Consider the following 25,285-nt stretch of genomic DNA (forward strand, 5'->3'; position numbering starts at 1 on the left):
GTGATCATGCTCTCCACAGGCTTTCTTGAACGATAGACCTGAATCGCATCGCACTGCCCTGCATTGGATGCCCATCTATCTCTTCTGGTGCACAGCACGTCGACCGTTCAAGAAAGTTCGTGGAGACCATGGCACATCTTTGGATCGCCGCGGCGAGATTATTCCATGGCAGGTACAATAATACTTCTTCCTGAATTGTTTTTAGTTCCTCCACATGCTTTCTTCGATCGCAAGCAAGATTATTCCAGTTGGTTAGTTGTCCTTTCATGCTCCGTTGTCCCGAGAAACCCCTTCCTCAGAACAACACACGACAGATCTCTCTCTACTCTCTCTGTCCCATGAGCTAATCTTCTCTGTTTCTACAGCCACATAGCATGTGCTAGTTATATGGAAAAAATTGATTATATGTCTGAAAGTTGATCAACCTTTCACAACATATTCCAATTTAATTATTTTTTTATAATATGTCTTACAGAAATTAGTTTGTAACGAAGTTATCCTCGCAACTTGCAAATTGTGATCCTAGCAAAGTGACAACTGCGTTGAGGAGGGGGCACAGCGTGATTCCGTACACAGTTAGTTTAGCCAGACTTGTAATGGAATTTTTCTCTGGTTCAGTGTACGATCCGCATGTAGGCATAAACTGCGTGCACCGTTTAGTAATTCGACCATCAGCATTGGCAAAGTCAACAGGTAAACGCAAAACAAAAGCCGGCCGTAGTGGGCGGTAAGAGGTCAGGAGGGAGATGAACAAGCAAGGCTGGCCGGTCCTCGGCCATGTGCTCGCCGCGTTGCACTGCCGCGGCACTCACCGGCAGCACCGCGTGCCGTGGCACAAACTATACTACTCTACTAGGTCCGGTTTACAAATGCCCGGCGTTCGTTTTTGTTTATCAGTAGTCAATTTTGAGATAGCCCGACCTTAGATGCGACACCGCGGTGACATATAATTGTGAATCTAGGAAGTAATTTAGTGGTTGAGTGAGTAACTGTGTGTGATTGGTTGTTAGTATAGGATCTTATATGTACGCGGGTAGATGTCGATTGAGTGGAAAAGTCGAGTGAAATTATATTTGTTGAAAATCAAATATTTAGTTGTTCGTATTTGTTTGGACAAACCGAGCTAAATTTCTATTTAGTTTATTGAATCTGAGCTTTTTTTAAGATGATACAATAGTTGATATTACGATTGATTACTCATATTTGATAATTTTATGATACTGGGTAAGTGGATCTGTCTGTATTAGTAGATGCAGTAGTTTATATCCGTCGGATCAAGATATTGAGTTTCATTCTTAGGTCAGAATGAGATTTTATATTTACATCTAAAAGATCAGACTGCAACAACAGTAGATGCAAGTAATTAAATAGATTTTAGAATGATATAGTATATTTACCCATAAAATTTAGGCTACAATAGTAGAATCTTTTTTTAAAATTATATGTATCTATTGAGCCCAGCTAAGTAAATTCCAGAGAGGAATGTAGCGAAAGCCATATGTGTCTCTCCTTTCATGTGAATCTTTTTTGTATGCGTTGCCCTGTAGCACTTGCACTGCACAGGGAGAGAAGACACAGGAGGAGGCCCCATTATCTTTACAGCTCAAAGATTCACAAATGGCACATGCTGTCCTCCTGGGCTCCTGGCTGACTGTCTCTTCAGTCTTCTCACCCTCCGGAGGAGAGAGAAAGAGACACCGAGAATTAACAATAATGCTGGCTGCCAATCGGCTTCAGATCCAACACAAATCCGCTTTCCGCATCAGTACCGTGAATTCGCATTTGCTCGTACGCACCATTGCCGGCCGGTGCTGGGGCCGATCGATCTCTGCCTTTTCCATTTCGCTCGTGTTTGCTGCCGCGTCTTTCCAGTCTTGTTTGCCTATCCTCTTCTGCCTGTCTGGTGAAGGTCGATAAACTGTGCCATGTCGTTGTTTGGTTGCTGCTCTTCTTTGCTGGGCCTGTGCTCTGGGCCGATCGATCTACTGCCGTGCACTTGCCGTCAGGTTGGAATTGGAAGCTGCGTGAAGTAACTCCCTCTTCTTCAGTTCTTTCAAAGGTAAACAAAGCCAAGACCGAACAGGTAAGTAACTCATGTAGGTCCTGTTTGCTGCTAACCAAGCCAGTAGACAAGATAAAAAATGGACATGTAACTTCATGTGTAACACGTAATGTTTTGATGTGCATCGTCGCCTGATTTTCCATCAGTATCCAGTGTTGGTTGCTGTTAAAAAAAAAACCTCATTTGTCTGACTGTAAAAAAGCGGGCAATTTTCCTTTGTTGCATCAGGCCGGCCAATTGCGCCCATCATTCACCTCTTTCTGCAACGACAATGATATCCTTGCAAACTTTTGTTAATCTATCATATCGCGAATGTTTCATGCATTGTAGTGTCATATGCTCATGATGGTGGCCGCTACAGGGAGCTCGTGTGCTTGCCACAGCAAGTATTCACCAGAGTTCATGACAACGGCAGATTAACAGTGTACTTCCCCTTGTAGGAAAAACCTGTTTAAACAGTGACTTTACTAAATTTTCCCCACTCATGGAACAGGGCACGTCCATTTCCCTGACAGTACATGTGGTCCAGATCTTCTTTAAATTTGGCGCGTAGTACAGGAGCCTTGTTCTCATTAACACAAGATTATTGCTGCCCTGTCCTGTCAGTAATTCTAGTTGGCTTTGTTGGGACTTGGGCCGTGTCATGCCGACACGGTTCGGTCCTATTCTTTTTCGTGTCATGCTCATTATACCCGGCTGGTATATCATGTCGGCATGAATCAATTATAAGGTTTAAGCACAGTTTTTGGCACGCCTGCTGCCGTATTGTGCTGGCTCCGATACGGTCTTACTCTGTATCATCTAACAATATTTATATATTTATTTTTTATTATCTTATATTTATATTTTTTATACTCATACATCTCTCTTATATTTTATGTTGCATGATAATACTTACATATTTATCTTTTTATCATCTCATATTTGTGTCTCTCATGTTTATATATTTATTTTTTATCATATCTCATCAAATAAACAAAACGTTAATGTCTCACGTATTGTATCAGAAAGATTAAAGAATAAACACGAAAAAATTATCCTACAAATTATGTTATGTTCTTTTCGTACCATATCGACACGAGTACGATCCAAACCATCTTACTGTGCCGGTATGCCCACCATACCAAAGTCCTAGACATAGCATGTGTGAAGTGTTATGCTATGTACCGTGCTTTAAACCATGTCAAAACATCGTATCATAGACGGGCCAAAAATAACACGACCTAAAGTCCCTGCTCTACACATGTCCATAATTAACAAAGTGAAGGCAGGAACAACTCAAGGTGGAGTAGAAAAACTTGGAGCAGATTGTCTGATAGCTGAGCCGGCCGGGCAGCACATGGACGTGACAATGAGGCGTTGGCCACTAAGGCGCACGACAAGCTTGTTTTTTTTTTTTTTTTTACATCTTGGGCAACTGGAACAACCGAACAAATCCTCTTCTTAATTGCTTTTGGAAGAATGGAAGGAGCATATGTGCCTTCCTGCCTGCCTGCCCCTCTGCTCCGCTGGCTCGTGGTTGGTGGTCGATCGATCTCTGCCGATCTGTGTTCGGTTCCTACGTGCTTGCAAGTGGCAGTTGGTAATTGTGTGTTTCTCAGTTCTTGCAATGGCTATACAGGTTAAAAACTCAAGATAGCTTGCTTCAGAGACATCTTCAGAGAGAGATAGGTGTTTCCTACTACTTGTTTCTTAGTTAAGCAATGTGCGAGAAGCATGGGTTGCTAGGTAGCGCGCAGATAAAGAGGCCGATTTCTGGCAGGTCGATCACATCTCGCGTGGTGCCGAAGATAAGCAGCATGTCTGAAGTGTCGTCGACGACACCTCACACATGAAGTTACATGTCCATTGGGCCGTGCAGACGAGGCAACAAGCTAGGTTACTAGAGTACACCAGACCTAGCCTAGCCTTGCAGATGGGACGGGATGGGCTGATAAGCTGGACCGGGCGGTTTTAATCCGAGTTGGCCTGCCCTAACCTTGCCCGGAATCATCGCCTAAAGCGTAGGCTCATGTAGCGCACCACGGCTCGCGGTATAAACATCCACCCACTACGAGTCAGCCAGTAGCAGCTGTGATCGCGGTAGATGCAGCACTGCAGTTCGTCTCTGAAATATTTTCTTTAGTTTTTACGAGGATACAAATCTTGAGCGGAGAAGAAGTAGAAGAAGGCATGATGCAGACGACCGGGGAGGAGGAGGGTAAGGCCATCTTTAACGGAGTCCACAAATTTGCATATTTCAGTGCTACAGTACTTTGCGGTCTACTGTAACACCAGAAATTTATCTCGAACAGATACTCTATCCAGTGATACATTACTGCTACAGTGTTAGTGATAGGGGATGCTGTAATAGTATTTTAAGGATGAAAATTTGAGGTACCTGTTGGAGATGATCTAAGTGTGTGGACGGGTGAGGTTAATATTCCTCCATGGTGCGGTGTGCGATGCTTGGAAAAGGAGGAGGCGTGCCGCCTGCGCGTGAGGCTACCGCTCGCCATGAGCCCATGAGGAGGAGGGTCCTAGGGTGAGGCTACCGGGCTACCACTATACTCCGGCCCATGCCGCTCACTGCCTCATCGAGTGTTTATTTTTTTTATTTTTCAATATTATAAAAGTACATGTCTATTTTAAAATATTATATATCTAAGGCTATCATCGCTAAGTTGGTTGGATGAGAATAAAATATCGCTCATCTAATAGATGATATTTTTTAAAAGATAAAAAATACGTTCTATTGCTAACAAAATTCAAAAACACTATCAAAATAATCATAAAAAATATGAAAAAATATATGTTGTAACGGAAACTATGATCTAGCTCTCAAAAAATTTCAAACAAAAACATAATTTGTACAATAAAAAAAAATATGATTGACAGTGTACAATAAATTTTATCTTTTTTCTTATTGTAAAAGTATTGGTTTGAGTTGATTTTTTTTTTAGAGATATACACTATAGCATCCTCTACACCATATTTGTTTTATATAATTTTTCATAACAATTTCAATAGTGTTTTAAATTTTGAGAATAATGAAGCTGATTTTTAAGTTATCGTCTGTTAGAAGGGCGATGTATTCAACATCTTGCTATCGCCTAACAAACTACAATAGTTTAAATATGTAATATTTTAAAATAATCATGTATTTTTATAAATATTAAAAAATAAAAAAACCTACCTCGTCTGCCGCCACTGCTGCCTCTGCCACCATCCGGCCGGTTAGTTACTTCCCCAGCTATTTATAGTCCCCTGGCTCTGTGGGCCGTTGCTCTCACTCCAAAGGAACTCCCCCCTCCTCCCAGCCACCTCTGGATCCCTCTCTGAGCAACAGCTCTCTCCCCCTTTCTCTTTCGCTGGTTGCTGATGGCGACGAGGCGAGAATTGTGGTCTCGCTGTCCGTCGTCCGACGGGGAAGGAAAGATGTGCGGGCATGCTTTCCACAGGCTTTCTTGAACTGTGAACTCGTGGGGGTATGTGAGATGAATGCAACTCCCAGCAATTCTCTTTTCTGTGAGTTGAATTGCGGAGCTCTCGGCTAGCTTTGGTCGTCTCTACCTGTTGATAGTTCAAGAAAGCCCATGGAAACCATGCAGCGTCTTGTGTCTTGCTCCGAACATGGAGAAATCTGCCGGTAGGGGTGCTTGTTTGAGAGAATTACGTGTTCTCGTTCTGAATTTTGGTGTTCCGTGGATCTCTGGTGGGTAATTCAGTGAGAATTCGCTGGGCATATGAATTCTTGAGCCATCAAGTGCTTCTTGCACACATGATTTCTCTCGTGTGGGGAGGAGAATTGTAGTGCTAATTGTCTTCTGTGGTTCAATAGAAGCTATGGGAATTATGCTGAGGCTTTAATTTTGTTGAATTCAGGTATGGGATGGTTCTTGCCTTCAGAATTTCGCCTTCTCACATGATTTCCCAGACGCAATTCGGTGCAGATTTCTTTGCTTGGGATTTTGCCTTTTCTAGATCTTGCATTTCTTCGTTTTTGTTGGTTCGGATGTTGCACAAATGCACTTGTGTTTGGAATTGATGAGCTGAATTCTACAAAAAGAAATTTAGGTAAATTTGCTGGATTCAAAGAATTCAGCATACAAGACAAGTCCAGGAGTTTTGATGGAGCAAATGTTGTGGGGAATTGCTGAAACGACGTCCCACGTGAAGAATTCAGATAACAATTGGCCTCAGAAGGTTTGCTTTGGCTGAAGCAATCTTCAGATGTTGTTTCACTGAAGCAATCTTCAGATTTCGTCTCACAGGCAATTCGATGAGAATTCAGACCTGACACGTTCTGAAGGTTTTCAGAGCACAAACACAGTTCATGTTTCCAGAGCACAATTCAGCGTCTGTGCCTTACAATTGCCATGTTCAAAATTCAAAACTCGCCACCCACAACTCCACTAGATCTGTGTTTGCCGTAATCTGAACCTGACATCCCGTACTTGTCCGTTCAGAAGAACACACAACCGGAAACTAAAATTTCCAACAAAAAAACTCAGCCTTTGCCTGTGGTGTTTGCTCTCATCAGTCAGTTACTCCTCCGCTGCGCCAGCATTACAGTTAACGCATGCAGCAGCCATGCATTGATGCATGGCTCCTTCCTGCCCTGGAAAAAGAGCCGCCAGGGCAGTGGGGGTGCATGGCGTTTCTGCTCTGCTGTCCACTGCAGGTGGGAATCACGCTTGTTCAGAAAAGGGATCTGGGAGAGAAAAGCAGCAAAAGGTTGGCGCATCCAAGAGGCTAAAATAATCCCCACACAAAGCCATGTGATACCCCCAACAAACCATGAAATCACGCCCATCTGCGATTGATTTTGCCTTCCCTGCGCGGCTGCTGCACTGCACACCACGAGTGCAAGCCCTGCGATGCAACAACCTGACCAGTACCGGACCTGCTCTGAAAGCGAGGGAATTTCCCGCGCTTCCCGAGGACAAAGCGAAACTGCATTTCGGACGAGTGTAGCTTCAGTCGTTGCTGTGAACTTTGTGATGGAGGTTGGCATCTACTCCTCACCTGCTGATCTGCAATTCTGCATGCAGGCCGGCGGCTGCGAGTGCAAGAGCCTGCACCGGCAACTTGGCGACGAGGGCGTCGGGTTATTTGGGATGAGCGAGTTATATGGATCACATGATTCGCAATGATGGGCGGAGAGGCCTGGGCTGACCCACACTGGGCTGTGCAGATCCAGACCCTTCCTGCCACGGAGGGGACCAACCAGATCTCCCACAGGGCATATGAGATATTCCTCGCTGTATTATCCTTCTCATTCCTACCAAGCTACACACATGAACCTAAGCTACATACTACTGGCTACTACTCAAGTTACATGCAAGAACGAAGGAACAATGGGAGTGGCAACAACCACCGATCCATTCATGCGAGTGTGCAGCTCAAAAGGTAATTTCTCCTACAAAAAGGGCACTTCACGCACAGTTGAGAAGCTCAGAGTTCACCGACCCAAATTGAGTAGTAGCTATTTATGCAGTAGTGTGTATGACACATCGAAAGCATCTGATTCCAAAAGGGAACAAGACACGAGCCCCTACGTTTGTAGCCAGCGCAACGTGTTGATGTTGCTGTGTCAGCTCGATCGGTCTCTCGCTAGGACGAGAGCGTGCGCAGGAACGCGTCCACCTTCGCGTTGGTGCTACGTGACAGGAACTTCATGCAGATGGGCGGCTTGACGCCGGCGAGGGCCAGCACCGACTGCGGCAGCGTCCATATCCCGTCGCCGCAGATGAGCCCGGACGCCACGGGGGGCGCGAACGCCTTCGCCCTGGCGGGGTCCAGCCTGTCCCACACGAAGCGCACCAGGCTCCCGATGCACATGTCAATGCCGAAGTAGGGGCCGAGGTAGAACGGGATCGCCATGGCCATCGGCAGCGGGATGTACGCTGCGGCCTTGGGTCCGGCGAGGTCTCGTGCAAGGTTGATGGCGATGGCGGCGACGAAGAAGGCGATGCAGAGGTCGAGGCAGTGCCGGGGCAGGGAGCCGAGCCCCTGCACGCCGAGGATGGCCATGTTGCGGTACACCAGAGCGTTGGGCGACGGGTACTCGGACCCTGGCATGCCGATGTCGTGGAAGGCGTTGTAGAAGAGCCAGAACACCGACGGCGCGATGACGCAGCCCATGGCGGTGCCGATCACCTGGCTCACGAACATGGACCGCGGCGACGCCAGCGTCATGTAACCGGTCTTGAAGTCCTGGGTCAGGTCCGACGCCGTGGACACGATGCCGATCATCACGCCGCATGCGGCCAGCCCCGCGATGATGCCGCCGTCGGACGCGCCAGCCCACGCCCCCACCGTGAAGATGGCTAGCTTGCCGTACGTCGTGGCGAGGGACCAGTCCGTGAGGCCGCACCCATACGCGTTGCAGAAGGCCAGCACGGGCGCGATCACGTACGACACCGCCACGTGGTACCACTTGAGCTGGTGGAATATACGCGGGACGGTGGCGATGGAGATTACGGCGATGACCACGTACGCGCCGAGCGCCAGCGTGTTCGGGATCTGGTCCCTAAGGAACAGCTCCGTGCGGCGCCTGTCGTCGAACGTTTCCTCCGGCGTCGGGACGGTGGTGTTGCCGCCGCTGCCGCCCGAGATTGGCAGCGTCGGCTCCGACATCATCCCGCGCACTTGCGCCACGAGCGCGGAGACCGTTTTGGTCATAACCTTCAAGAAGTTGTACAGGCCGTCGCCCAGGATCAGTGCAATGGAGATGAACACCTGCATCACATCACAAAACACTCGATCATTCGTTGCCGATTCTTACTCCAACAATGATCAACGCGGCGCGTACGTACCCGGTAGCCGACGATGCCACGGAGGCTGCTGGGTTTAAGGTCGGCGGAGTACCAGTCGCCCTTCTTCTGCTCGATGAGAGGCCACATGATGCCCCACGAGACGACGCCTCCCAGGAGCACGGAGATGTTGACGAGGTAAGGACAGATCATCCCGACTCCGACGTACGTCGCTGAGAAGTCGAAGAAGAACCTGCAAGAGTGCAGTTGTGAGACGTGAACAATCGCTTGTGCGGCATGCATGCATGGTTTGGCAGTGCTGCAAGCTAGCTACTACTTTTGTCTGTAGGCCTCGAGGCCCATCGTCGGGAAGGACATGAAGCCGCAGCCTTCGCCGCCGGTGTAGAACCACTGGAAGAAGCCCCAGGTGAAGCTCGCGACAAAGAATTTCCCCAGTGTCTTGACCTGCCTTCTGCAGGAATCAGTTCAGAACTTCAGATACGTTCGTTTCAGGACAGACACTGGTAGATATATATATATCGAAAGGACAGAGAGATGTATATATGATTTTATGGCCTCTATGTCAGAGAGCAGTCGATGTACAGTACTTGGCAAGCTTGGCGCCCTGAGGAGTGTGGAAGCTGTTGATGAGGTGGGCAGTTGCGGTGCCACTCGGGTAGATAAGCTTGTAATCGATGATCATTATCTGAAAACAGTGGACATCATCAACATCATCATGTTCCAAACCATGTCTTCATTGATGATGTGCAGTATGTATGTACCTTCCTGAGAGGGACAACCGAGAAGAGTCCGAGGAAGCTGACGATGAAGAGGAATCCAATCATCCATCCCAGGCTGGGGTTCTTGATGTTGTGCTCGTCCCGGGTTTCCCCCGACTGGTCGCTGATCGTGTCGCTCATTGCGAACATGTAACTCCCAAATCCGCCTGTGACATGGATTGATCAGCAACTGATTGAAGTGTTAAGATCATGACGCCAAACAGAGCAAGCTGCAAGCTAATGCCACTACATAGGGATACGGTACTGCTTGTGTAACGCGACGGTAGCACTCCGCCAATTCACTGATTGTTACGCTCCACTAAAAAAGGAAGTCTAGAACTCCATTGGTTTACATTTTTTTTTGCTGGACTTTATCTTTTTCTTATTTTTTTTGGCTCGTGTCTTTGTTGGCATGTTCAATGGACGTGGAAAATTCATGAAATCTAGCTTTGAATGGACGGACCTATATAATACTAGTACTCAATCGGAGCAAAAAATGGCACAGCGGAACGACCAAACAAAACTGGGCCTACTATGAGAAGAGAACGAAGGAGCTCCGAACTTTTTTTAATTTTATAGTTTTTAAATAAAAAATTGCAAATATATGCACCTGTTTAAAAAAAATGCAAAACAAGACTCTTATCGTATAAATTTGCAATTTTTCAAAATAGGCTCATATATTTGCAATTTTTATTTAAAAAATAAAAATTTGAAAAGCTCCTCCCAATTCTTCACACCTGCACGCCAACTGAGAGAGGATGATGCTAATACCCGCTTCTTCCACCTGCACGCCAACTACTGGCGACGCAAGAGCTATATCACCAGTCTACGGGACGGGGATCACACGGTCTATAGCCAAGAGAAGAAAGCGCAAGTTCTTCAAAGCTACTATGAAAAGCTGCTTGGCGAGGAGGTGGATAGAACGACAACAATCAACTTGGACTCGTTGGGGATCTCGCCGTGCGACCTTTTCAGCCTAGAGGAGCCGTTTACCGAAGATGAAGTATGGGGTGTGATTTGTGAACTACCATCGGACAAGGCACCAGGGCCTGATGGATACATCAGTGCGTTCTACCAATCTGCATGGCCGGTGATCATGGGTGATGTGATCAAGGCGATCAATGCATTCTTGGCACGGCACCTACACTACTTGAACGGTGTTCTGCAATCCCTATTGCCCAATTATCGGCCTGTTAGTTTGATACACAACTTCCCCAAGTTGGTCTTGAAGATGCTGGCGAACCACCTCGCACCGTGCCTTGGTGAGCTCATACACTTCAATCAAAGCACATTTATTCAGGGCCGATCAATTCAAGACAACTTCAAGTACGTTCAACGATCAGCAAAGTTGGTCAAGAAGTGGAAAATACCCAAGTTGCTGCTCAAGCTGGACATCTCCAATGCATTTGACACGGTCACTTAGGCGTTTTGTGTTGGAGGTTTTGCAAGCTTGGGGTTTCGGGCATTGGAGTAATTGGATTGTGATCCTACTTTCAACATCGTCGACACGAGTGCTGCTCAATGGCCAACCGGGGCAAGCCATTCGACACCGACGTGGCCTGTGGCAAGGAGACCTGTTGTCTCCCATGCTATTCATCTTGGTGATGGATGTTCTTAACCAGCTCTTTGCCAAGGCGAGCGTTGATGGGCTTCTCCAACCAATTGGTCATCCGGCGATCAAGCATCAGTGTAGCATGTACGTTGATGGCATGATCTTATTCGCCTCATCGAAGCTCCAAGAAGCCCGGTGATCATGAGCATATTGAACATCTTCAGAGCCGCCTTAGGCCTCATTACGAACCTGGATAAGTGTTCCATCACTCTGATCTTTGGGTGCGAGAAGGCATTGCAAGCAATACAAACCAACCTTACGTGTTAGATCGTGCAATTCCGGATCAAGTATTTGGGACTCCCATTTTCCACCAAGGCACTTCCGAAATCGTAGCTACGCCCGCTCGTGGAGAGTGTCACCACCAAGTTGCCACCATGGAAGAGGCCTTTGATGTAGAAGAGCAGTCGCCTAACCCTCGTAAAATATGTCCTTTCATCCATGCCAATCTACACCCTCATGGTGGATAAACCGCATACGTGGGTAATCGAGGAAATTGACGCAATTCGCCACAAATTTCTTTAGACGAGGCATGACTCGTTAGTGCGGGGGAAATGTGTTGTGGTGTGAGGCGCTATCTGTAGGCCGACGAAGCTAGGCGGGCTCGACGTTCCTGACCTTAAGCTTGCAGGTTTGCACCTCCGCTGACTATGGCTGCAGAAAATAGATCGAGACAAAACTTGGTCAGCATTGTAGCTGCAGGTTAAGCCTGAGGTACAAGCGATGTTTGATGTCTCTGTCTATGTGCAGATTGGCAACGATGATCGTGGTATTTCTAATCGGATGCTTGGCTTGACGGGCACTTGATCAAGTCATTGACGCCTACACTCTGGGTGATGATTGGACGATGTACCATACGCACTCGGACAATCGCACAAGCGTTGCATGGCCAACAGTGGATATGGGACATTACTGAGGCTCTATCTGTTCAAGCTCTCACGGAGTATGTCAGGGTTTGGGATCGGCTCTCAGTGATCTAGTTGGAGGAACAAAGAGATGATATTTATGTGTGGCGTTGGACGACGGACGGGAAATACACAGCACACTCGGCCTACAAGATGCTTCATCAAGGCGGTGTTCACTTCCAGGGAGTGGATCGGATTTGGAAGACCTGGGCGCTACTGAAAGTCAAATTCTTCATCTATTAGCGTCGCGGTGGCATATATGGACGGAGGATAGAAGTTGAAGGCATGGGTTGGAGGCCCACTCCATTTGCTGGCTTTGGGATCAAGAGCTAGATACAGTGGGATGGTTCAGTGCTCTACTCAAAGTCGATCAGGTGGGAATCTCTTTCGTGGGCTTGTTGTGCTTGTGCGTTCATCCAAGAGGCTTCCCTGTAGGGCTAGTGGGAACACATTGTCTCACTACAGCCGGATGCCAAGCGAAAAGGCACCAACACACTTATCATGCTTGTGGCATGACATCTTTGGAAGGAACTTAATGTCAGACTTTTTGATTTTTGTTCCTCAACAGTGTTGTAGCTTCTCAAGCGGATCAAGGCGGACACGAGCTTTGGGCCACGCCTGGCGTGCGTCACTTAGATCGTTTGATCTAGAGTAGTCTGTTACGCTTCGTGGCAGCTCTCTGCCTACTAGCGGGGGTGTGCAGCACCATGCATTATGTTTGTATTCAAACAATATTATTTTACTTCTTAATACAATAATGTGTAGTCCTCCAGCATATTAGTAGAAAAAGTTCTTCGCACACGCCTACGGCCCACAGGCCACGATGAAATCCACTAAGGCCGAGTGTAGGTTAGCGCCTCTCGGGTACGAGAAATAGAACGCAGGGCCATCGCAAGTGGCATGTTTCCAACCGAAAGGATGCGAAGTAGTTCTGCAACCATGCAATGATCCATGGATGGAGCGCGTCTGCAAGCACAAAATAACGCCATAGAAATCGATCGGCAATGGCCTGGTGTGTACTTGCGTACCGCTGAATGCGATGCCGGAGCACGCGACGACGCACGTCTGCACGACGGTGTTCTCCTGCCGGGTGAAGGGCCGGACGCGCGCGACGCCGGCCTTGTCGAGCAGCTTGGTCCATGACGTGAGGAAGAAGAAGCCGAGGAGCCCCGCGGAGACGTTGAGCGAGGGGATGATCCCCGTGGTGAGGTTGAGCTTCATGACGATGACGCTGAACATGGCGCCCAGGAGCGCGCTCACCGCCAGCGCCCGCGCCGTCACCTGCTCCCGCCACCCCGGCACCACCCGCCCCTCGAACACCCGCTCCACCGACTCCGCCGCCTCGTCCTCGTCCTCCTCTCTTCTCCTCCTCGCCATGGCCTCCGATCCCCGCGCGCGCGTGTCAGTTGTTCGTGACGATTCTTTCCGATCAACCGTTCGGCTCCCCCTCCCGTGCCTTGTTGTAGTAGCTGGACGTATGTGCGGCTGGCCGGGCGCGGGCGCGTGTTTGTGGGGGCTTAGAGCACTGCGCCCCGCATGGCTATGGGTCGCGTGGTCGTCTCCAGTTCCCTGCGAGCGACCGACGTGTGGGGTCAATTGGGCAGTAGACTATGCCGGGGGTACGCAGGTCACAGAAAGAGTTCACCGGGATCCGGTTCTCTCGGCCACTGTCTCGCTGCCATGCACTTCCGGCCGCAAAGATCGGGGACGAAGCTCTTATGGCTTACCTGCTCCTGGTTGGGATCAACGGCGGTGTTGGTCTCGGCGCCAACGACACCCGGAACAAGCAGGAGAAGAAGCCGCCAAATGTGCTCTCCTTCGTTGCATTTTGGGTGGCCGTTATGCACCCTTGTCTCCTTCGTTGCATTTTGGGCGATCGTGTATGCACCCTTGTCTCCTTCGTCAGCGCAGCAGCGGGGAGTGAGCCAAAGTCAAGAGAGGGCCAATTGCTCAGTGAAAATCAACAACTACACGATGATAATTTAGAGGAATCGTTTCTAGCGGGTACCCGTTCGATCAATAGCCCTCTCCATCTATTTAACCTCGTGATTAATTTACCGAATTTTCTTAGGATTCGACGGTGGCCTTGGGCCACCTGAACTTTTGTGTTCAGAGAATGTTGCCATAGAAGGCATCCATGGATCAAGAGGGGTGGGAGGACTGAGGAGGACATAAATTATCATGCCACAAAATACAATCTTTTGCTGGTTTGCTGATCTCACGATAATACATGCCACTGCCATGCTGCAAGCCTGCGACAGACCGAGCAGAGCACATGTCGTCATGTCGATGCCAAGCAAGAAGACAACCCTACATCTTGCTGCTGCTACTGGCGCCCTTGCGGGTGGGCCCCATCTCCTTGGCGAGGTTCCGGAGCACGTACTTCTGGATCTTGCCGGTGGAGGTCTTGGGCAGCTCGGCGCGGAACACGACTGTCTTTGGCACCATGTAGCGCGGCATGCGCTCCCGGCTCCACGCGATGACGTCGGCCGCGGTCACCGCGCCCGCCGCGCCATCCTTGAGGCTCACGAACGCGCACGGCGTCTCGCCCCAGAACTCGTCCGGCCGCGCCACCACCGCCGCCTCGTTCACCGCCGGGTGCCCGTAGAGCACGGACTCGACCTCCACGCTGCTGATGTTCTCCCCGCCGCTGATGATCACGTCCTTGGACCGGTCGCGGATCTCCAGGTACCCATCCGGGTGCATGACGCCGACGTCCCCCGTGTAGAACCACCCGTTGTCGCGTATCGCCGCCTTGGTCGCCTTCACGTCGTTCAGGTAGCCAAGCATGATGCACCCGCCGCGGAGCACGATCTCGCCCATCGTGGAGCCGTCGCGGGGCACGCTGCGGCCGGTTTCGCCGTCGATGACGTCGACTTCGGCCATGCCCGGGGTGCGCACGCCCTGCCTCGCCTTGAGCCGTGCGCGCTCCAACGCGGGGAGCTTGTTCCATTCCCCCTTCCACGCGCACGACACCACAAGGCCTGCAGTCTCGGTGAGCCCGTACCCGTGGCTGACCTCGAAGCCAATGGCCTCCGTGCGGTCCAGCACAGCTGCCGGCGGCGGCGCGCCGGCCGTGAGGATGCGCACCTTTCCTGGGGGCGGCTGGCGTACGCCCTCGGGGGCGTTGGCCAGCATGTTGAGCACGACGGGCGCGCCACAGAGGTGATTGACCCCGCAGAGCGCGATCGTGGCGTACACCTCGGCGGCGTCGACGCGGCGGAGGCAGACGTTAGTGCCGCCCACCACAGCCATCCCCCACGGGAAGCTCCAGCCGTTGGCGTGGAACATAGGCAGCGTCCACAGGTACGTCGGCTGCGGCGGCACCGCCCAATCCACAAGCGAATCAACGGTGACTAAGAAGATCCCGCGGTGGCAGTGCACCACGCCCTTGGGCGCCGACGTCGTACCGGAGGTGTAGTTCAGTATCATCGGGTCCCACTCGCTCGCCGGCCGCACCCACGCGAACTCCGGGTCACCCTTCTCTAGAAGCCTCTCGTACGTCAAGGTCTCGGCAGGGGCAGCCGGGAACTCCTTCTCGTGGGGATCCTCGACGGGGATGACGCGCGGCGCCGGGTGCCCTGGAGGGAGCAGCTGGAGCGCGTCGCGGATGAGCGGAAGCGACGCTGGGTCCGCGAAGACGAGCTTGGAGCCGGAGTGGCGGAGCAGGACGGCGACCGTGCGCGCGTCGAGGCGCGTGTTGATGGTGTTAAGCACGGCGCCGCTCATGGGCACGCCAAAGTGCATCTCGTACATGGCCGGCACGTTGGGCAAGAGCGCGGACACCTAGCAATCCAATTCGATCAATCGCCAGATTAGTTTCGCGCACGCGGAGCGAGTACGTGCATAAACAAGAGACGCCTGCGGAATCGACGGAGGAAACGGGTGGCTTACGATGTCGCGGCGGGAGATGCCGAGGGAGACGAGCGCGGAGGAGAGGCGGAGGCATCGGCGGAAGGTCTGGGACCAGGTGAAGACGGTGTCGTGGTAGACGACGGAGGGGCAGTCGCCGTACACGGTGGCCGCACGCTCCAGGAATCCGAGCGGCGTGAGCGGGCTCGAGTTCGCCGGATTCGCGCTGAGGCTGTCCATGCCGGGTCGGTCGCCGGAAGAGCGCGCCTTGCCTTGTCTAGTGTGAACGTAACGACTCCAGTGTGGATAGGGAGGAGACTGTAGGCGAGGCCCGCGAGGGGCAGAGGCGGCGACGGTATCTAAAGCCACGTGTTAGGCTGAGGCGCGTTGTCCTGCTCCTGCAATTCGATGGGAAACCGGCGGTCACGATCCAGTGCGAGCACAAAGAGTATACACATACGTGGATCTACTGCTACATAGCTACAGTGCCTGAACCCATGAGAGCGCTCCAAATTTTGGAGCGATAATATATGTTATAGATTCCGGATTGCAGGGACGAACATGAAAATTCCATTAGCCCTTTCATACATATGGAATATTGAGACTGTTCATTTATTAATTGTATAGATGAAAATAATTATATAATAAATAAGATAAATAAGAGATAAATAGATATTAGATCATCTCCAATTATATTACTTTTATTTCGTTCCCTTTCCGATTCCCTTCTCCGTTCTCATTCACTTTATTTTCTCTCATCTCCAATAACTTTACTTCGAGGGGAATCGCGAAGGGAAATGAGAGAAAATCCCGCCCTGAAGTGAATGATCATAGGAATTCCGTCGTGATGAAAACCGTAAAGAAAAACTGTTAAAACGCTGAATAAAATAAAAATCCCTTCACAACGAAAAATTGACCATCGAAAAGAATCTTTTAGGGCTAGTCTGAGTGAGGTGAGGAGGGGAGATGGAAGAGATTAGTTATTGCGCACGCCGGATTGCATTTCAGACAGGAGTTCAAGGGAGATTTAGAAATGCGTGCCATTTTGTCTCGTCTCTGAATTTTCTGAGGCTGGTTCAGTCAGAGCAAGCACAGGTAGCTATAGGATAACAACAGCTGACTGATAGTCAGATACCTAATCTGATCACCAGTTCCCTCGATTGGCTTTGCTCCATCCAATGTCTAACACGTTATGACCTGGAGCTGCGTCACTCTGCTACGGAACACTCTCCTTGCCCTCGGAAGAAAAGATAAGACACAAAAGCTTCGATTTTTTCCTCGTGTTTTCGTTCTCGCACGAGGTGAATGACACGGAACATCAGGAGGACGAGCACATACGCCATCTCTCGCTCATGATTTAGCATTCATCTACTGGTAGTAGTTAACTATTTATACTCCAAAAGATCAGACCCACCTAATAAGATCAGGACCAACCACGGAGCAACCATATCTTCATTTCTTTTGTGTTGCTTTCAGACTTCCGTGTTGGAAGACACTACTGACTACTCACACAGTCATACTTGCCACTAGTTTTTTGCTCCTTTTCTCACCTCATGTATGTAATATCTTCTTCTTCGACCATAACAAATCTGCACAGAGGTGGTGAAGGAAAAAAAATATGGTTAAAGTCAGCATATCATGGCGTTAATCAGGCAAGCTGGCTTGTTGCAACTTGCAAGTGCAGGAGACTTATCTTACCTCCACTTTCAGGGTCAAGGGCGCACGACGTCGGTCTCTGCAGTTCAGACGCCGAAGACTGACCAAGCGTGTGGTTCATCTTCCTGCGCGTGAACCTGTCTGAGTCTGACTGGTCTTGGAGGGGCACCGAGTATGGATCACAACAAGCTCTCTTCAGCTTCTGGTTAAACCTTCAGCTTTTCCCTACCAGACAATCAAGTAGCATCAAGAGTTCACGATGGCACAAGCAGCACAGAACTGCCTGATCTCGTTTTAATCTGAGTTTTTCAGAAGATTGAGAGACCTCCGAGAATCTGTTGGAGTTGTTAACAAGGGTAGTAAGGCAGCTTGCTAGTTAAAGGCAGACAGAGATGAATATAGGTGCAACAGGCAGTTTGCCTCTGCTTGAACAGAGTATCCCCACTAGCTTGTCGACTGAGACAATTCAGTACGTGCGCGGTGTGCCCCGCCGTCAAAGGTGAGATTTGAAAGGATCAATCAGTTGACTACTATTTTTTAAGCCCCAACACCAGGCAAAAGTTGTATATCTCAACGTACGTTAAAATGCATACTAAAGCATATATTAGATCTACAATTTATACATATATATCTGCTAAAGAGATTCACAAAACTTTAATCTCTGCAAATGATGGACACGCCGCCCTCTTATTATGATCTACATACGTTTAAGGTTGTCTAAAAGAATATATGGGGAAACCCCATTGAGACACTAGATCCAATCCCAGGGATCAAACTCAGGTAGGTGGGGTGCACAACTACGAGGCTATCACCGCACTACAAACGCGTTCTCAATCAATTGATGACTATTGGCGAGACTTTTCTTTCTCCCTCACATTTTGTTTTAAATGTCGAAAACTTTTCCTGGTCTTTATATTTGGAGTAATTACTTATATACCACCAATAAAACTCACAAATACTCGATATATTATTATGTGTCTATAACGTATGGAACTACTTTAGTCACTGACGTGTGAGATATAATAATATTCAGAGATTTAAGCTTTAAACAGTGACATGTGAGAAATTATACATTTTCATGGTCTTTATATTTGGAGCAATTACTTATATGCCGCCAATAAAACTCATAAATCCCTAACGTGTCATTATGTGTCTATAATGTATAAAACTACTTTAGTCACTGACATATGAGATATAATAATATATCATAGATTTAAGTTTTAAATAATAATATATGAGAAAGTATACATTTATATTTATCAGGCTTGAGTCTCGATCTCTCCCTGTCTAAGTATAAAACGGCTGCTGTCAGATATATAGGTATCTAGTCATTGTGCACTCAAGCCACGTGGAGAGTGATGGAGCCACGATCAAGACCTGCTTAACAGATCGCATCGCCTGATTTTTTTTTTCTGTTTCTACGACTACATATATAGGCAAAGAAAGGACCAACAAAAAAAAAAGAACTACACACAAAAGCTCAGAACGGCGCCATTCCAAAATGTGAGCTTTACTTTGCATTTGAGGCTCATTGTAGACCATGCGCGTCTTGTTGTCTCTCCAAAAACATTTTTAAAAAACAACCATGTGTTGAAACTGTAATACCCGAAGAAAAGAAAATGTGAATTTCTGTTGTGACCGTAAGACCCACGAGGAGTACGAATTTTAGCTTTTTGAATCGTTGTTCATATGGACGATTGGAGATCGCATATGCGTAGATCTTGTCGAGATTTGAGACGATTTCGTTTTGCTATCTGACGTCGTATTTAGGCACTCGGTGAGACCGTGGGACTGTGATGAGACCGATGAATTAAGATCGTTGAATAAAAAGAAAAAAAAGGTTTGATGGAATCGACTCCCACCGGATCCCACCTGCACATCGCCCCCATCCGCCTGCCGCTGCCCCTAGCCACCTGGCCGAGGCTGCCATCCTCATCACTGCCTCGCCATTGCTATGCCTCTAGCCGTTGCCTCCACCTCCCGTCGTCTCGGCCCCGTCATTGTGCGCCTGGCCACTGATCGCCGGCTAGAGCGTCGCCAGCCGGTGGCACAGGGGGTCTAAGGGGCCATGGGGAGAGGAGGCTCGAGGGGGCTGTGAGGAGGGGTCGGCCGTCCAGTGAAGGGAGAAGGGAGAAGATAAGGGAAGGAAAAAAGGAAAAAAGAGGAAGAAATAAGAAGAAAGAAGAGAGAAAGGTGGTCTTCCGTGAGTTCGTCAGTTTCTTCGCCGATTTTTTTTTTCGCTCCAAAGGTGATTTTTTCGTAATCCTTAGATGCTCGTAGGTAGTTGTTTTGGGGTGTCCTCATCGTCGGTTGAGTGTGTTGTTGGTCCAGTTAGCGAGTAGCGCGTCATTTTAATTTGAGGTATTTCCGGTGTCGGATGTGAGTGTATGATTATATTGGAAGTTGTAGTTCGCGTCGTAGGTTTTCCGATGGTGATGGCGTTATTATTTTTGGTAAGCAGGTTAGGCATTTTAGGCTTTTTGATGTTGGTGTCCGACAAGGTTTAGCCATGTGTTGTGTCTTGTTCTTCGGTTTTTGACCGAGCTAGAGGAGTTTCTTACTCGACGTCTAGCGAGCTAGTTAGTAGATGTCTTTTTTAACCTTCAGTTGTCAGGATTGCGGGGTTTTGAGCGTAGAAGCATGCGCCTTCTTTTACTTTGTTGTTGTGACGTCTTTGTGTTAATTGTGTGTTTATTTAGATGGTGTCGTTTCAGGTCGCAGCTATTGTCGTCTTTATCGTCGGTGAATGCAAGTGAATGTAACGAATAACTATACTTTAACCTGTTATTTGGTTACCTTAATCTTTTAATTACCGCACTTACTAACAATTTATTAAATTAAATGTGAGCATGTGATTTACTTTTTACCTTCTAAAGAATTGATGTTTTTCTGGTTTATGAGGTAAAGAAAATGAGATATGTCTTCTCTTTTGCAGTTGTTTATATTCCTCGAATGCAAAGCATGACATATATACCTATGTTGAAAATCATACCATCCGATTATGCAGTATGTGTTAACATTTATTTTCTAAAGTTTACTTCAATTTTTACTTAAGAAGTGAAATAGATGGGACTTGTCGCTTTGAAGTTGTTCATTTATTATATTATGTATGTCTCATAAGTTTTGCTATTGGCTATGTATGAAGTATATCATAAGCATAGCATTCTGTATTGGAACTTATATCGTTGTTTTATGGCCGCGACCGTACCAGTACAATCCATTATGTTATCTGAGAAGATGTACGATATACACCCTTAAGCATATCATCTTGATCGAAGCTTGTTCCTTGCTTGCTAGAGTTTATATGTTGCTAGTGTGATGTTCTATAAACTATTATATGTCTCTTATGTGTGATTGATGGTTACTCTCTAATTTCAAATGAGGTGTTATTTATTTTTTCTTATTTGGTACGTCCGTAGATTAGTTTGGTAGGGTTTCGGGTTTATGACGTCCCGGCGTGTTACGGAAACACAGAACTGAACGCATCTCACATTGTTCTAGCTGCTCATTTTCACAGGCACACAAATACACACATACAGATAAGAGAAACAGATCGTACAAATGGAGAAAAAAAAATTGGACGTGCAAAGCAAAACGCCGGCAGGCAGAGGCAGCTTGTATCGTTCTCAGGCGGTCTTGTAGCTGACGACGGAGATCTTGGCCGCGGGGCCGCCCTGGATGTACACGATGGTGAGCTGCTCGCCGGCGCCGAGCGTCGTGAGCCATGAGGGGAACTCGTACATGTCCTTCTCGTGTGTGCTTGTCAGGCCGTAGATGGGGCCGGACAGCTCCTTGACATGCAGCTTCAGGTACGTGATGGGGTGGCCGCACGTGTTCTTGGCCGTCACCACGTGACGGTAGTACTCCACGCCGGTCGTCTTCCATGAGTTGGTCACCGTGTGCACGAACTCCAATGGAGAGCCTGGCACAGAAACAAACATGGTGTGAAGTTGTGACTCATGTGATCGGTTGGAAGATGGAGATGCTCATTTGATCGTCGCACTTGTAAATAATTAATTATCAGTCCTTACCCTTTGATGGCGAGGAGTCATGCGGCGGTGAGTAAGCCGGGGTGTTATCTGCAATTACGACGATGAACATGGAGCTCGTTGCTCAGCGACTGAACGATGTCACAAATTCGTGTCTGAATTCTGAAAAAAGGATTATGGTGTAACGTACCGGAGGTGTCGGTTGGTTCGGAGGCGAGGCGGGCGAAGACGCCACAGATGGGCGCGTTCCCGGCGAGGGTGGGCTCGGCGTGCTGGTAGTTGCAGCGGTCGTCGACGAAGCCGTCGTTGCCGTCAGGGCCGCCGACGATGGCGCCGTGGAGGACGTTCGGGTCGTTGCCCTTGCTGTTGTAGTACTTGTCGAAGCCGTCCATGCACCCGACCGTCGACTTCATGTCATAGATGGAGGGGATGGACGCGCCGCGGTGGTGCACGTGCGTCGGGAAGTAGCTGCCGTAGCCCACCATGTAGCTCATGCCCTTGGGGTTCTTGCCCAGGATGTAGTCCACCTGGACACGGACGTGCATTGCACGGGTTCAGAAACTAGTTCTGACGAAACGGCGTGGCACTTGTGCAACGGCGGTCCATTGGGCTAGCAATTCAACGGCCGAAATTGACTGCCTGTACGTACCTGGGACTTGGCGAACTTGAGGATTTCGGCGGGCTTGACCTCGCCGTCGGGGCACTTGAGCGTGCCGTGCGACACGGCGAGGTAGTCGGCGTAGACGGTGAGGAGGAAGGTGGAGGAGCTCACGTACTGCATGTTGTTCCAGTCGTCCACGTACAGGAGACCACCCGGTGTCATCTGGATGTTGTGGCCGTTGTTCTTCTGGAGGCAGGCGCAGAGGAAGAACTCGGCCTTGGCCTGGTACTGCTTCAGCGTGTCGGCGTAGCCGGCGCTGCCGCCCTCGAAGAGCACCTGGTGCACGCCCATGAACTTGTTGGTTTGGCTGGCCGGAGTGGTCGTGCAAAGTGAAGGTACGGTCACTGGCCCGCCGTGAAATAGATCGTACGTACCTTGGAGAGGAGGACCTGGAGTCCGGCGTACTTGTTGTCCCAGGAGAACTCGAGGACGGCCCAGCCGGTTCCGCCGAAAGCCTCGGCGTTCTGGGAGACGTACTGGAGGTAGCCCTCGTCGCCGGTCGCCTCGTACAGCCACGCCGCCGACCAGAGCAGCTCGTCCTGCTCAATCAATTGTAAATCGTTATCACCCCAAATCGATCGATGGTCACATGACTGTAATAATTGTTTGATTCCACTGTTTGTTACCTGGTAACCAGAAGCAGAAGGATAGAACTTCTTGGCGCTCTGCAGGGAGTCATCGTATCTGCCTCTGAACGTGTCGGCGAATGTGAAGAGCTGTCAAACACAAAAAGATGTTTTCAGTGGAATGTTCAGAGTTCCAAAACTGCCGCATCGCATGTGTGTCCAGGTACCTGCTTGGCGTGAAGGAGGAGGAGGTCAGAGTACATGGAGTCGTACGGCTTGAAGGCCTTGGCAGCCGCGGCAAGCGCGGCCGCCGTCTCACCGGCGACCTCGGACCCCGGGTGGTTCCTGTCGATCTTGAACGCCGTCCTCGGCGTCGTCATGTCCTCCGCGCGCTCCCAGCACAGGTGGTCGCTGTCGCCGTCACCCACCTGCAGAGGACAACGGACGTTGAGCTTTGCAATGCGGGGCCGTGATTCTTGAGCTAAATGTACGTGTGGTTGGGCCTAATGAAGTGGCCAGAGGAGCTTGCCTGGACCCAGAGGCCGTTGGGCTCGGTGTGGGCCTTGATGAAGTAGTTGGTGCCCCAGCGGATGGCGTCGAGGGCGCGGCGGAGGTTGTTGGCGGCGACCATCTCCTTCTCGAACTCGAGCACCCCCCAGGACAGCATCGTCACCGCGTACGCCATGGGGAACCCGAACTTCACGTGGTCGCCCGAGTCGTAGTACCCGCCAACCAAATCCACCTGCGCATACACCAGAATGTTTTGCGATCTGTACGTGCGTCGAAACGGGATCCACACATTCTTGAAGGGAAGCAATACTCGATCGGGCCGGCGAGAGAATCGGGCGTACCCCCTGGGAGAAGCCGTCAGTGAGGGCGGAGTCGCCGCGCCACTTGACGCCGTGGTCGGCAGGGAGCTTGCCCGACCGCTGCGCCTCGAAGAACTGCAAGCACTTGTCGAAGGCGCCGGCGTAGTCGAACGACGCCTCGGCCGCCGTGAGGAGGAGGAATGTGGCTACCAGCAAGGTGGCCGACGTCTTGATCATCAACCGCGCCATGGCTCGACCTCAGGTAACGCTTTCGTCGTCGTCTGCGGTGGCTGGAGAGCCCGTTACGGTGGACGAGTTTTATAATGTCTCCATGGAAAGGAGTGGGCGGCCGCGACATGGTAGACGCACGTACGTGTGGTGCCTGGCACGTCGGGAGGGAGAGGGCCGGGGGGGGGGGGGGGGGTGGCGCTAGGCGGGAGCCTGCCTGAGTTTGAGCCATGCACGTCTCGGGGAATATGCACATCAATGGAAAATGGTTGCAAGTCATGTAGCAGAAAATGCACAATATAATAGGAAATTTATAAATGGAGGGCTGAGAATTTCCTGGCGGGTTTGTCAGCCACCAATTTGTAGTGTCGGCTGTAGCATGCCATTAGCGAGGGGCAATGTTTGTGTGATTGAGAAATCAAGTTTAAATATGCATTGATTTACATGTAATGTGTTATTGAAAATGTTGGATTTAAATGATTTTGATTGATATGAGCTTATGTCGATGTAAAAAATATAGGGGTCGCTCGCCAGGATGACCTGTAACGGTTAGTTTCTGCAGTATCATTTTTATTTCTCTGGTCCTAGCCCACCGCACGACCAGTTAGCGCCAGCACGATCACAACCCTAATCTTCAGGGGATTTCCCGTGACCAGTCCTTGCTGATCGCGAGACAGGTACTCGTCTGGCCAGTCAAACCTTATTTAATACCGTTATTTATGTCGTTTTTTCTTCCGCAAACGGTTCACTCCGGTGAAGACGGCATAGCCGGCGCAGGGTTACTGCGTCCCGTCCCATAACATTAATTGTTGTGGGACGGGCTCGCAGGCGCAACATGGGGTGTGACAGGCGCGCGTGGGAAACCAGCGGTGGGACAGGCCAGGCCAGACGAACTAGGTGCGACAAGCGGGAAGGCGGTCGATGGATGAGACAGACATTGCAGTGCTCTAGGGCAGGCACGACGCATGTGTATTCTATAATGATATTCTATATTGATCATCTAGGTAGGCACGAGTCTTTTGTTTGGGCCCATATGTAAGACTCCTACTCATCTGAAATATAAAGGGGGATATTTTTTGAGAAAGTGAAGAAGAAAAAGACATATGATGTAGGACTATTACCCAAAGGGGGCTTGAACATGGATATCTCTAGTGTTCTTGAGCAACACACGCACACACCCAAAATGCAGATCACGCACCCGTCGTCCGATACACCCTGAAATTATTGTCAGGGATTAACCCTCAATATTTGGCGCTCTAGGTATGGGAGCGTGTTTTCGAGTTCTGGTAAGTGCTGTTAATTTATTTTGGGCTACCCTTGTTCGAATCCCTAGCAACTGACGAGCCCCGCTCCAAGGATCCGAGTCGTGGTGAGGTATTCTTCATTGGATACGATCCATACCGAAACCATGGGCCAGATATGATCCGATCAG

General features: G+C 49.5%; 3 protein-coding genes across 3 annotated transcripts; all 3 read right to left on the reverse strand.

Moving 5' to 3' along the window:
- Nucleotides 1–7,346: 7,346 nt before the first annotated feature.
- Nucleotides 7,347–13,469, reverse strand: LOC133887831 (probable metal-nicotianamine transporter YSL10). The gene is given in 6 exon segments (XM_062327816.1): nt 7,347–8,785; nt 8,863–9,052; nt 9,137–9,271; nt 9,408–9,574; nt 9,576–9,745; nt 13,121–13,469. Coding segments are annotated over 6 exon segments (2,139 nt in total). The 3' UTR covers nt 7,347–7,657.
- Nucleotides 13,470–14,246: 777 nt separating this feature from the next.
- Nucleotides 14,247–16,275, reverse strand: LOC133888552 (2-methylpropanoate--CoA ligase CCL4-like). Its single transcript, XM_062328834.1, has 2 exons — nt 15,987–16,275; nt 14,247–15,878 (listed from the first exon to the last, which is right to left on the reverse strand). The coding sequence occupies exons 1-2, from the start codon at nt 16,182–16,184 to the stop codon at nt 14,403–14,405; spliced, it is 1,674 nt and encodes a 557-aa protein (XP_062184818.1). The 5' UTR covers nt 16,185–16,275; the 3' UTR covers nt 14,247–14,402.
- A 4,802-nt stretch (nt 16,276–21,077) lies between these two features.
- LOC133888623 (endoglucanase 13-like) lies at nt 21,078–23,903 on the reverse strand. Its single transcript, XM_062328933.1, has 9 exons — nt 23,668–23,903; nt 23,346–23,558; nt 23,044–23,244; nt 22,877–22,966; nt 22,625–22,789; nt 22,239–22,526; nt 21,780–22,116; nt 21,632–21,679; nt 21,078–21,522 (listed from the first exon to the last, which is right to left on the reverse strand). Exons 1-9 carry the CDS (start codon nt 23,872–23,874, stop codon nt 21,227–21,229), a joined length of 1,845 nt encoding a protein of 614 aa, XP_062184917.1. The 5' UTR covers nt 23,875–23,903; the 3' UTR covers nt 21,078–21,226.
- Nucleotides 23,904–25,285: the final 1,382 nt, after the last annotated feature.

This window comes from Phragmites australis, chromosome 13, assembly GCF_958298935.1.
Source record: "Phragmites australis chromosome 13, lpPhrAust1.1, whole genome shotgun sequence".
Lineage (NCBI taxonomy): Eukaryota > Viridiplantae > Streptophyta > Magnoliopsida > Poales > Poaceae > Phragmites > Phragmites australis.